At 46.2% G+C, this 12985-nt stretch overlaps 1 protein-coding gene across 1 annotated transcript in view; it reads left to right on the forward strand.

Moving 5' to 3' along the window:
* LOC141727673 (ATP-dependent DNA helicase Q4-like) overlaps positions 1-12985 on the forward strand; it is a 65883-nt gene that overhangs the window by 21949 nt on the left and 30949 nt on the right. The window contains exons 8-9 of the mRNA XM_074533935.1: positions 5426-5562; positions 5643-5726. Coding sequence (XP_074390036.1) covers positions 5426-5562; positions 5643-5726 — 221 coding nt within the window. The remainder of the gene's footprint in view (positions 1-5425; positions 5563-5642; positions 5727-12985) is intronic.

Below are 12985 nucleotides of genomic sequence, written 5' to 3' on the forward strand. Positions count from 1 at the left end.
CCTCTCTTTTTTCTCCTTGATTTTTTCCTTGCTTTTTTTCCTTTTCTTTTTCCTTCACCTGCTCTTTTCCTGCCCCTTTTCCCTCAGTTTTTCCCAACATTTCCCCTCCATTTTTCCCACTCTTTTCCCCACATTTCCCCTCACTTTTTCCCACTCTTTTTCCCAGTATCTCCTACCCTTTTCCCCTCATTTTTTTCCACCCTTTTTTCCACCCTTTTTACATTTTCCCTTCACTTTTTCCCACACCTTTTCCCACTGCTTTCCCCTCAGTTTTTCCCACTCTTTTTCTCAGTTTTTCCCAAATTTCCCTTCAGCTTTTCCTGCCCCTTTTCCCACATTTTTCCTGGTTTTCCTGCCCTTTTTCCTTCAGTTTTTCCCTGCATTTCCCTTCAGATTTTCCCACTCTTTTTCTCTCAGTTTTTCCCAAATTTACCTTCAGTTTTTCCTGCCCTTTATTCCACTTTTCCTCTCAGTTTTCTCCCCGCTTTTCTCCACCCTTTTCCCCTCCATTTTTCCCACTCTTTTTCCCACATTTCCCCTCAGTTTTTCCTGCCCTTTTTTCCCACATTTTCCTTGTTTCTCCTGCCCTTTTCCCCTCATTTTTTTCCACACTTTTTACATTTTCCCTTTACTTTTTCCCACCCCTTTTCTCACCCCTTTCCCCTCATTTTTTCCACTCTTTTCCCTTCAGTTTTTCCGGCCTTTTTTTCCACTTTTCCCCTCAGCTTTTCCCTGCTTTCCCCACATTTCCCCTCAATTTTCCCCTATTTTTTCCCCACATTCCCCCTCAGTTTTGCCCCACATTTCCCCTCAGTTTTTCCTGCCCCTATTTCCCACTTTTTCTCTCAGTTTTTCCTGCCCTTTTCCCCTCAGTTTTTCCCTGTTTTCCTCACCCATTTCCCCACATTTCCCTTCACTTTTTCCTGCCCTTTTCCCCAGATTTTCCCTCATTTTTTCCCACTTTTTCCCATATTTCTCCTCCATTTTTCCCACCCTTTTCCCCTCAATTTTCCCCATTTTTTCCCCACATTTCCCCTCATTTTTCCCCATTTTTTCCCCACATTCCCCCTCAATTTTCCCCATTTTTTCCCCACATTCCCCCTCAATTTTCCCCATTTTTTCCCCACATTTCCCCTTGGTTTTCCCCTCTCCCAACCCCCCAAAATTCCCATTTCCCAGCTCTCTCCACGCTGCTGCTGCTGCCCACGGGCTCGGCTCAATCCCTCTGTTCCCAACTCGCTGCCATTTCCCCTCTCTTTTTTCTCCTTGATTTTTTCCTTTGCTTTTTTTCCTTTTCTTTTTCCTTCACCTGCCCTTTTCCTGCCCCTTTCCCCTCAGTTTTTCCCAACATTTCCCCTCAGTTTTTCCCCCACATTTCCCCTCAATTTTCCCCATTTTTTCCCCACATTTCCCCTCAGTTCTTCCTGCCCATTTTTCCACTTTTCCCCTCTGTTTTTCCCACTCTTTTCCCCACATTTTCCCTGTTTCTCCTGCCCTTTTCCCCTCACTTTTTTCCTGCTTTTCCAACCCTTTTCCCCACATTTCCTTCACTTTTTCCCACATTTCCCCTCAGGTTTCCCACCCCTTTTCCCCTCAGTTTTTTCCACCATTTTTCCCACCCTTTTCCCCTCAATTTTCCCCATTTTTTCCCCACATTCCCCCTCAATTTTCCCCATTTTTTCCCCACATTCCCCCTCATTTTTCCCCATTTTTTCCCCACATTTCCCCTCAATTTTCCCCATTTTTTCCCCACATTCCCCCTCAATTTTCCCCATTTTTTCCCCACATTCCCCCTCAATTTTCCCCATTTTTTCCCCACATTTCCCCTCGGTTTTCCCCATTTTTTCCCCACATTTCCCCTCAATTTTCCCCATTTTTTCCCCACATTTCCCCTCAATTTTCCCCATTTTTTCCCCACATTTCCCCTCGGTTTTCCCCATTTTTTCCCCACATTCCCCCTCAATTTTCCCCATTTTTTCCCCACATTTCCCCTCAGTTTTCCCCATTTTTTCCCCACATTCCCCCTCAATTTTCCCCATTTTTTCCCCACATTTCCCCCTCAATTTTCCCCATTTTTCCCCACATTCCCCTCAATTTTCCCCATTTTTTCCCCACATTTCCCCTCAATTTTCCCCATTTTTTCCCCACATTTCCCCTGCTTTTCCCCCATTTTTCCCCCGCATTCCCCCCTCAATTTTCCCACTCTTTTCCCCACATTTCCCCTCAATTTTCCCCATTTTCTTCCCCTCAGTTTTCCCCATTTTTTCCCCACATTCCCCCTCAGTTTTCCCCATTTTTCCCCCACATTTCCCTCAATTTCCCCATTTTTTTCCCCACATTTCCCCTCAATTTTCCCCATTTTTTCCCCCACATTCCCCTCATTTTCCCATTTTTTCCCCACATTCCCCCTCAATTTTCCCCATTTTTTCCCCCACATTTCCCCTTCAATTTTCCCCATTTTTTCCCCACATTTCCCCCTCATTTTCCCCATTTTTCCCCACATTCCCCCTCAATTTTCCCCATTTTTTCCCCCCTTTCCCCTTTAATTTTCCCCATTTTTTCCCCACATTTCCCCTCAATTTTCCCCATTTTTTCCCCACATTTCCCTCAGTTTTCCCACTTCTCCCCTCAGTTTTTTCCACCATTTTTCCCACCCTTTTCCCCTCAATTTTCCCCATTTTTTCCCCACATTCCCCCTCAATTTTCCCCATTTTTTCCCTGCATTCCCCCTCAATTTCCCCATTTTTTCCCCACATTCCCCTCAATTTTCCCATTTTTTCCCCACATTTCCCCTCAATTTTCCCCATTTTTCCCACCCTTTTCCTCTCAATTTTCCCCATTTTTCCCCACATTTCCCTCAATTTTCCCCATTTTTTCCCCACATTTTCCCTCATTTTTCTCACATTTCCCCTCCATTTTTCCCACTCTTTTCCCCACATTTCCCCTCAATTTTCCCCTGCATTTCCCCCTCAATCTTCCCCATTTTTTCCCCACATTCCCCCTCAATTTTCCCCATTTTTTCCCCCACATTTCCCCTCAATTTTCCCCCATTTTTTCCCCACATTCCCCCTCAATTTTCCCCATTTTTTCCCCACATTTCCTCTCAGTTTTCCCCATTTTTTCCCTGCATTTCCCCTCAGTTTTTCCCCATTTTTTCCCACATTTCCCCTCAATTTTCCCCCATTTTTCCCCCACATTTCCCCTCAATTTCCCCATTTTTCCCCCACATTCCCCCTCAATTTTCCCCATTTTTTCCCCACATTCCCCCTCAATTTCCCCCATTTTTTCCCCACATTTCCCCTCAATTTTCCCCCATTTTTTCCCCACATTTCCCCTCAGCTTTCCCCATTTTTTCCCCACGTTTCCCCTCAATTTTCCCCATTTTTCCCCACATTTCCCCTCAATTTTCCCCATTTTTTCCCCACATTCCCCCTCAATTTTCCCCATTTTTTCCCCACATTTCCCTCAATTTTCCCCATTTTTTCCCCACATTCCCCCTCAATTTTCCCCATTTTTTCCCCTGCATTTCCCCTCAATTTTCCCCCATTTTTCCCACATTCCCCCTCATTTTTCCCCATTATTTCCCCCATTTTTCCCCACATTTCCCCTCAATTTCCCCCATTTTTCCCCCACATTCCCCCTCAGTTTTCCCCATTTTTTTCCCCACATTCCCCCTCAATTTTCCCCATTTTTTCCCCACATTCCCCTCAATTTTCCCCATTTTTTCCCCACATTTCCCCTCAATTTTCCCCACATTTCCCCTCAATTTTCCCCATTTTTTCCCCACATTCCCCCTCAATTTTCCCATTTTTCCCCCACATTCCCCTCAATTTTCCCCATTTTTTCCCCACATTCCCCCTCAATTTTCCCCATTTTTTCCTCACATTCCCCCTCAATTTTCCCCATTTTTTCCCACATTCCCCTCAATTTTCCCATTTTTTCCTCACATTCCCCCTCAATTTCCCCCATTTTTTCCCCACATTCCCCCTCAATTTTCCCCATTTTTTTCCTCACATTTCCCCTCAATTTTCCCCATTTTTTTCCCCACATTTCCCCTCAATTTTCCCCATTTTTTCCCCCACATTCCCCCTCAATTTTCCCCATTTTTTCCCCACATTCCCCCTCAGTTTTTCCCCATTTTTTCCCCACATTCCCCTCAATTTTCCCCCATTTTTTCCCCACATTTCCCCTCAATTTTCCCCATTTTTTCCCCACATTCCCCCTCAATTTTCCCCATTTTTTCCCCACATTCCCCCTCAGTTTTTCCCCATTTTTCCCCACATTCCCCCTCAATTTTCCCCATTTTTTCCCCACATTCCCCCTCAATTTTCCCCATTTTTTTCCCCACATTTCCCATAGTTTTTCCCCTCTCCAACCCCCCAAAATTCCATTTTCCCAGCTCTCTCCACGCTGCTGCTGCTGCCACGGGCTCGGCTCAATCCCTCTGTTCCCAACTCGCTGCCATTTCCCCTCTCTTTTTTCTCCTTGATTTTTTCCTTGCTTTTTTTCCTTTTCTTTTTCCTTCACCTGCCCTTTCCTGCCCCTTTTCCCCTCAGTTTTTCCCAATATTTCCTTCAATTTTCCCACCCTTTTCCCCACATTTCCCCTCAGTTTTCCCCATTTTTTCCCCACATTTCCCCTCAGGTTTCCCATTTTTTTTCCTGCATTTCCCTTCAGTTCTTCCTGCCCCTTTTTCCACTTTTCCCCTCAGTTTTTCCCACCCTTTTTACTACATTTTCCCTCAGTTTTTCCTGCCCTTTTCCCCACATTTTCCCTCTTTCTCCTGCCTTTTCCCCTCAGTTTTTCCCTGTTTTCCTCACCCATTTCCCCACATTTACCCTCAGTTTTCCCCATTTTTTCCTCACTTTTCCCCTCAGTTTTTCCTGCCCTTTTCCCCCTCAGCTTTTCCCACTCTTTTCCCCACATTTTCCCTGTTTTTCCTGCCCTTTTCCCCTCAGTTTTTCCCACCTTTTCCCCTCAGTTTTCCCGCTTTTTTCCCCCACATTTTCCCTCTTTCTCCTGCCCTTTCCCCTCAGTTTTTCCCTGTTTTCCTCACCCACTTCCCCACATTTCCCCTCAGTTTTCCCCATTTTTCCCCACATTTTCCTCAGTTTTTCCCACCCTTTTCCCCTCAGTTTTTTCCACCATTTTTCCCACCCTTTTCCCCACATTTTCCCTCAGTTTTTCCCGCCTTTTCCCCCACATTTTTCCCTGCTTTTCCCACCCTTTTCCCTCAATTTTCCCCCATTTTTTCCCACATTTCCCCTCAGTTTTCCCCATTTTTTCCCCACATTCCCCCTCAGTTTTGCCCCACATTTCCCCTCAGTTTTTCCCGCCCTTTTCCCCCCACATTTTCCCTGCTTTTCCCCCTCAGTTTTTCCCTCTTTTCCCCTCTCCCAACCCCCCAAAATTCCCATTTTTCCAGGTCTCTCCACGCTGCTGCTGCTGCCCACAGGCTCGGTAAATCCCTCTGTTACCAACTCCCTGCCTTCCTCTACCACCGCCGCTCCCCGCTGCATCTCCATCGTCGTCTCCCCCCTCATCTCCCTCATGGACGACCAGGTAATTCCCCCATTCCTGATTTTTTTGGGAATTTTTTCTTTATAAAATCCCAGAAAAATCCAGAATGTTGTTATTTCCAGGTTTGCAGCCTTCCCTCAGCCCTCACAGGCGTCTGCATCCACTCCAACCTCACCCCAGCGCAGCGCGAGGCCGCCATCAAAAAAGTGAGAAAATTCTTTTTACTAAATTTTCTTTCACTTTTTCTGCCCATTTTTTCACTTTTTCTCTCAGATTTTCCTGCCCTTTTCTCCACCCTTTCCCCCTCAGTTTTTACTCCTTTCTCCCACATTTCCCTTCACTTTTTTCCCCATTTTCCCACTTTTCCCCTCAGTTTTCCCTGGTTTTCTCACCCTTTTCCCCTCAGTTTTTTCCACATTTTCCCTCAGTTTTTCCCACCCTTTTGCCCACATTTCCCTTCACTTTTTTCCCCTCCTTTCCTACTTTCCCCCTCAGTTTTCCCCTGTTTTCCCCACATTTCCCCTCAGTTTTTCCCACTCTTTTCCCTTCAATTTTTCCCACTCTTTCCCTGCCTTTTTCCCCTCAAGTTTCCCCTCTTTTCCCCACCCTTTTCCCCACATTTCCCTTCCCATTTTCCAGCCCATTTTTTCACTTTTCCTCTCAGTTTTTCCTGCCCTTTTCTCCACCCTTTTCCCCTCAATTTTTACTCCTTTTTCCCACATTTTCCCTCAATTTTTCCCTCAGTTTTTGCCACCCTTTCCTCCACATTTTCTCTCAGTTTTTCCTGCTCTTTTTCCACCCTTTCCCCTCAGTTTTTCCTGCCTTTTCCCCCTCAGTTTTTCCCTGTTTTCCCACCATTTTCCTTCTTTCCTTCAGTTTTTCCTCACTTTTCCCCTCAGTTTTCCCTGCCCTTTTCTCCACATTTTCCCTCTTTTTCCCACCCTTTTCCCCAAATTTCCCTTCACTTTTTCCTGCCATTTTTCCACTTTTCCTCTCAGATTTTCCTGCCCTTTTCTCCACCCTTTTCCCCTCAGTTTTTCCCTGTTTTCCAGACCTTTTTCCTCACATTTTCCTTCTATTTTCCATCCCATTTTTCCGCTTTCCCCTCAGTTTTTCCTGCCCTTTTCTCCACCCTTTTCCCTCAGTTTTTCCCTGTTTTCCAGACCTTTTCCCTCACATTTCCCTTCACTTTTTCCTGCCCATTTTTCCACTTTCCCCTCAGTTTTTCCTGCCCTTTCTCCACCCTTTCCCCATAGTTTTTCCCATTCTTTCCCCTCAGTTTTTCCACCCTTTTCCCCTCAGTTTCCTTATTTCTCCTGCTCTTTTCCCTGCTCTTTTCCCACATTTTTCTCTCAGTTTTTTCCTCTTTTCCCCAAATTTCCCTTCACTTTTTCCTGCCCATTTTTTCACTTTTCCTCTCAGATTTTCCTGCCCTTTTCTCCACCCATTTTCCCCTCAGGTTTTCCTGCCTTTTTCCCCCTCAGTTTTTCCCCACATTTTCCTTCTTTCCTTCAGTTTTTTCTTACTTTTCCCCTCAGTTTTCCCCACCCTTTTCCCCAAATTTCCCTTCACTTTTTCCTGCCCATTTTTTCACTTTTTCCTCTCAGATTTTCCTGCCCTTTTTCTCCACCATTTTCCCCTCAGTTTTTCCCTGTTTTCCAGACCTTTTCCCTCACATTTCCCTTCCCATTTTCCAGCCCATTTTTCCACTTTTCCCCTCAGTTTTTCCTGCCCTTTTCTCCACACTTTTCCCTCAGGTTTTCCCTGGTTTTCCTGTCCTTTTCCCCACATTTCCTCTCAGGTTTTCCCACTCTTTTCCCTTCAGTTTTTCCTGCCTTTTCCCCACTTTTTTCCCCTCAGTTTTCCCTCTTTTCCCCACCCTTTTCCCCTCATTTCTCTTCACTTTTTCCTGCCCATTTTTTCACTTTTCCCCTCAGTTTTTCCTGCCCTTTTCTCCACCCTTTTCCCTCAGTTTTCCCCACATTTCCCTTCACTTTTTCCCGCCCATTTTTTCACTTTTCCTCTCAGATTTTCCTGCCCTTTTCTCCACCCTTTTTCCCTCAGTTTTTCCCTGGTTTTCCTGCCCTTTTCCCCACATTTTCCCTCAGTTTTTCCCTGTTTTTCCCCACATTTTCCCACCCTTTCCCCCTCAGTTTTTCCCTGGTTTTCCCACTCTTTTCCCCACATTTCCCCTCAGTTTTTCCCACTCTTCCCTTCAGTTTTTCCCACTCTTTCCCTGCCTTTTTCGCCTCAAGTTTTTCCTCTTTTCCCCACCCTTTCCCCCAAATTTCCCTTCACTTTTTCCTGCCCATTTTTTCACTTTTCCTCTCAGATTTTTCCTGCCCTTTTCTCCACCCTTTTCCCCTCAGTTTTTCCTGCCTTTTTCCCCTCAGTTTTTCCCCACATTTTCTGTTTTTCCTTCAGTTTTTTCTCACTTTTCCCCCCAGTTTTCCCTGCGCTTTTTCCCACATTTTCCCTCAGTTTTTCCCTGGTTTTCCAGACCTTTTTTCTCACATTTTCCTTCCTATTTTCCATCCCATTTTTTCACTTTCCTCTCAGTTTTCCCTGCCCTTTTTCCCACATTTTCCCTCAGTTTTTTCCTGTTTTCTCCACTCTTTTCCCCACATTTCCCTTCGCTTTTTCCTGCCCATTTTTTCACTTTTCCTCTCAGATTTTCCTGCCCTTTTCTCCACCCTTTTCCCCTCAGGTTTTCCCACTCTTTTCCCCTCAGTTTTTCCCTGGTTTTCCTGCCCTTTTCCCCACATTTCCACTCAGGTTTTCCCATTTTTTTCCCTTCAGTTTTTCCCACCCTTTCCCTGCCCTTTTCCCCTCAAGTTTTTCCTCTTTTCCCCACCCTTTTTCCCACATTTCCCTTCACTTTTTCCTGCCCATTTTTTCACTTTTCCTCTCAGATTTTCCTGCCCTTTTCTGCACCCTTTTCCCTCACTTTTTCCCTGTTTTCCAGACCTTTTTCCTCACATTTTCCTTCCTATTTTCCATCCATTTTTCCACTTTCCCCTCTGTTTTCCCTGTCCTTTTTCCCACATTTCCCCTCACTTTTTCTCTGTTTTCTCCACCCTTTCCCCAAATTTCCCTTCACTTTTCCTGGCCATTTTTTCACTTTTCCTCTCAGATTTTCCTGCCCTTTTCTCACCTTTTTCCCTCAGTTTTTCCCTGTTTTTCCCACCCTTTTCCCCACATTTCCCCTCAGTTTTTTTCCACTCTTTTCTCTTCAGTTTTTCCTGCCCTTTTCTCCACATTTCCCTTCACTTTTTCCGCCCATTTTTCCCCTTTCCCCCTCAGTTTTTCCTGCCCTTTTCCCCTCAGATTTTCCGGCCTTTTTCCCCCACATTTTCCCTCAGTTTTTCCATTTCCCCCACTTTTCCTTGTTTTTCCTGCCCTTTTCTCCACCCTTTTCCCCATAGTTTTTCCCATTCTTTCCCCTCAGTTTTTCCACCCTTTTCCCTCTCATTTTCCTTGTTTCTCCTGCTCTTTTCCCTGCTCTTTTCCCACATTTTTCCCTCAGTTTTTTCCTCTTTTCCCCACACTTTTCCCCACATTTCCTTTCATTTTCTTCCTGCCCATTTTTTCACTTTTCCTCTCAGATTTCCCTGCCCTTTTCTCCACCCTTTTCCCTCAGTTTTTCCCTGTTTTCCAGACCTTTTTCCTCACATTTTCCTTCCTGTTTTCCATCCCATTTTCCCACTTTCCCCTCAGTTTTTCCTGCCCTTTTCTCCACCCTTTTCCCTCAGTTTTTCCCTGGTTTTCCTGCCCTTTTCCCCACATTTCCCCTCAGGTTTTCCCACTCTTTTCCCTTCAATTTTTCCCACCCTTTCCCTGCCCTTTTCCCCTCAAGTTTTCCCTCTTTTCCCCACCCTTTTCTCCGCTTTTCCCTTCACTTTTTCCTGCCCATTTTTTTCACTTTTCCTCTCAGTTTTTCCTGCCCTTTTCTCCACCCTTTTCCCCTCAGTTTTTACTCCTTTTTCCCACATTTCCCCTCAGTTTTTCCCTCAGTTTTTGCCACCCTTTCCTCCACATTTTCTCTCAGTTTTTCCCACTCTTTTTCCCACCCTTTTCCCCTCAGTTTTTCCTGCCCTTTTCTTCACTCTTTTCCCCTCAGTTTTCCCTGTTTTCCCACTCTTTTCCCCACTTTTCCCCTCAGTTTTTCCCACTCTTTTTCCCTTCAGTTTTCCCTGCCCTTTTCTCCACCCTTTTCTCCTCAGTTTTTCCCTGTTTTCCCCACTGTTTTCCCCACATTTCCCTTCAATCTTTCAACTTCCCCCCAATTTTTCCTGCCCTTTTTCGTCAGCCATTTGCCCTCAGTTTTTCCCCTTCGATTATACATTACTCTTCCTTTTTCCCCTCAGTTTTTCCTGCCCTTTCTCCTGCCTTCATCCCATATTTTCCCTCAGTTTTTCCCTGTTTTTTTCCACGTTTTTCCTTAGTTATTCCTGCCCTTTCCTGCACCCCTTTTCCCCTCAGTTTTTTCCTTTTTTCCCCACCCTTTTCCAGACATTTCCCTTCACTTCCCCCCCTGCCATTTTCCCACTTTTTCCCCTCAGTTTTTCCCACCCTTTTCCCCTCAGTTTTTCTGCCTTTTCTCCCATTTTCCTCAGTTTTTCCTGTTTCCCCCCACTTTTCCTCAGTTTTTCTGCCCTTTGCTCCACACTTTTTCCCTCAGTTTTTCCCTGGTTTTCCCTCCCTTTCCCCCACATTTCCCCTCAGTTTTTTCCCACCCTTTCCCATTCAGTTTTTCCCTGGTTTTCCCTCCCTTTTCCCCTCATTTCCCCTCAGTTTTTCCCACTCTTTTCCTACCCTTTTTCCCGCATTTCCCCTCATTTTTTCCCACCCTTTCCCCTCAGTTTTTCCCTGGCTTTCCCACCGTTTTCCCCACATTTTCCCTCTCATTTTCCCACCCTTTCCCCCTCACATTTTCCCGCCCTTTCCCCCTCAGTTTTTCCCTGGTTTTCCCACTCTTTTCCCCCCATTTCCCCTCAGTTTTTCCCACCCTTTCCCCCTCACATTTTCCCTCCTTTTCCCCTCCCTTTCCCTTCCCTTCCTCCCACTTTTCCCTAACCCCTCAATCCCCATTTCCCCCAGGTGAGGAGCGGCCAGGCCCAGCTCCTGCTGCTTTCCCCACAATCCATCACGGCCTCGGGATTCTTTTCCCGCCTTTTCCCTCTCATTTCCCCTCAGGTTTTCCCACTCTTTTCCCTTCAGTTTTTCCCACCCTTTTCCTGCCCTTTTCCCCACATTTTCCCTCAGTTTTTCCCGCCCTTTTCCTCTCAGTTTTTCCCTGTTTTCCCCCACATTTCCCCTCAGGTTTTCCCTCTCATTTCCCCTCTGGTTTTCCCACACTTTTCCTTTCCATTTTTCCCACCCTATTCCTGCCCTTTCCCCCACATTTTCCCTCAGTTTTTCCCTGTTTCCTCACACTTTTCCCCTCAGTTTTTCCCACCCTTTTCCTCACTTTTCCCCTCAGTTTTTCCTGCCCTTTCCCCCACGTTTTCCCTCAGTTTTTCCCTGCTTTCCCCCTCAGTTTTTCCTCCCTTTCCCCCTCTGTTTTCCCCCACATTTCCTCTCAGTTTTTCCCTGTTTTCCCCCACATTTCCCCTCAGTTTTTCCCTGTTTTCCCCCACTTTTCCCCTCAGTTTTCCCTTCCCTTCCTCCCACTTTTCCCTAACCCCTCAATCCCCATTTCCCCCAGGTGAGGAGCGGCCAGGCCCAGCTCCTGCTGCTTTCCCCACAATCCATCACGGCCTCGGGATTCTTTTCCCGCCTTTTCCCCCTCATTTCCCCTCAGGTTTTCCCACTCTTTTCCCTTCAGTTTTTCCCACCCTTTTCCTGCCTTTTTTCCCACATTTCCCCTCAGTTTTCCCCTCCCTTTGCCCCTCAGTTTTTCCCTGTTTTCCCCCACATTTCCTCTCATTTTCTCCCACTCTTTTCTCTTCATTTTTTCCCACCCTTTTCTTGCCCTTTTCCCCACATTTCCCCTCAGGTTTTCCCACTCTTTTCTCTTCAGTTTTTTCCGCCCTTTTCCCCTCAGTTTTTCCCTGGTTTTCCCACTCTTTTCCCCACATTTCCCCTCAGGTTTTCCCACTCTTTTCCCTTCAGTTTTTTCCTGTTTTTCCCCACATTTCCTCATCAGTTTTCACACATTTCCCCTCACATTTCCCCTCCCTTTCCCCCTCAGTTTTTCCCGCTCTTTTCCCCTCAGTTTTCCCTGGTTTTCCCACTCTTTTCCCCACATTTCCCCTCAGGTTTTCCCACTCTTTTCTCTTCAGTTTTTCCCACATTTTCCCTCAGTTTTTCCTGCCTTTCCCCCACAGTTTTTCCCTTTTTTTCCCCCACATTTTCCCTCAGTTTTTCCCTGTTGTCCCCCACATTTTCCCTCAGTTTTTCTCGCCCTTTCCCCTTCAGTTTTTCCTGTCTTTTCCCCCTACATTTTCCCTCAGTTTTTCTGTTTTCCCCCACATTTCCCCTCAGTTTTTCCCGCCCTTTTACGCTCAGTTTTTCCCTGGTGTTCCCACTCTTTTTCCCACATTTTCCCTCAGTTTTTCCCTGTTTGCTCCCACTTCTCCCCTCAGTTTTTCCTGCCCTTTTCTGCACCCCTTTTCCCCTCAGGTTTTACTCCTTTCTCCCACATTTCCCCTCAGTTTTTCCCGCCTTTTCCCCTCAGTTTTTCCTGCCCTTTCCCCCACATTTCCCCTCAGATTTTCCCTCCCTTTCCCCTCAGTTTTTCCCGCATTTCCCCTCTGTTTTCTCCAAATTTTCCCTCAGTTTTTCCTGCCCTCTCCCCCTCAGTTTTTCCCTGTTTTCCCCCACATTTCCCCTTAGTTTTTCCCACTCGTTTCCCTTCAGTTTTTCCCATGTTTCCCCTCAGTTTTTCCCGCCCTTTTCCCCTCAGTTTTTTCCTATTTTCCCCCACATTTTCCTCAGTTTTTCCCACCCTTTTCCCCTCACATTTCCCCTCCCTTTCCCCCACTTTTCCCCTCAGTTTTCCCTTCCCTTCTTCCACTTTTCCCTAACCTCTCAATCCCCATTTCCCCCAGGTGAGGAGCGGCCAGGCCCAGCTCCTGCTGCTTTCCCCACAATCCATCACGGCCTCGGGATTCTTTTCCCGCCTTTTCCCTCTCATTTCCCCTCAGGTTTTCCCACTCTTTTCCCTTCAGTTTTTCCCACCCTTTTCCTGCCCTTTCCCCCACATTTTCCCTCAGTTTTTCCCGCCCTTTTCCCCTCAGTTTTCCCCTGTTTTCCCCCACATTTCCTCTCATTTTTTCCCACTCTTTTCCCCACAGTTTTTCCCACCCTTTCCCTGCCCTTTTCCCCACATTTTCCCTCAGTTTTTCCCGCCCTTTTCCCCTCAGTTTTTCCCTGTTTTCCCCACATTTCCCCTCAGGTTTTCCCTCCCTTTTCCCTTCAGTTTTTCCTGCTCTTTCTCCCACATATTCCCTCTGTTTCTCCT

This window comes from Zonotrichia albicollis, unplaced genomic scaffold (genome assembly GCF_047830755.1).
Source record: "Zonotrichia albicollis isolate bZonAlb1 unplaced genomic scaffold, bZonAlb1.hap1 Scaffold_173, whole genome shotgun sequence".
Classification (NCBI taxonomy): domain Eukaryota; kingdom Metazoa; phylum Chordata; class Aves; order Passeriformes; family Passerellidae; genus Zonotrichia; species Zonotrichia albicollis.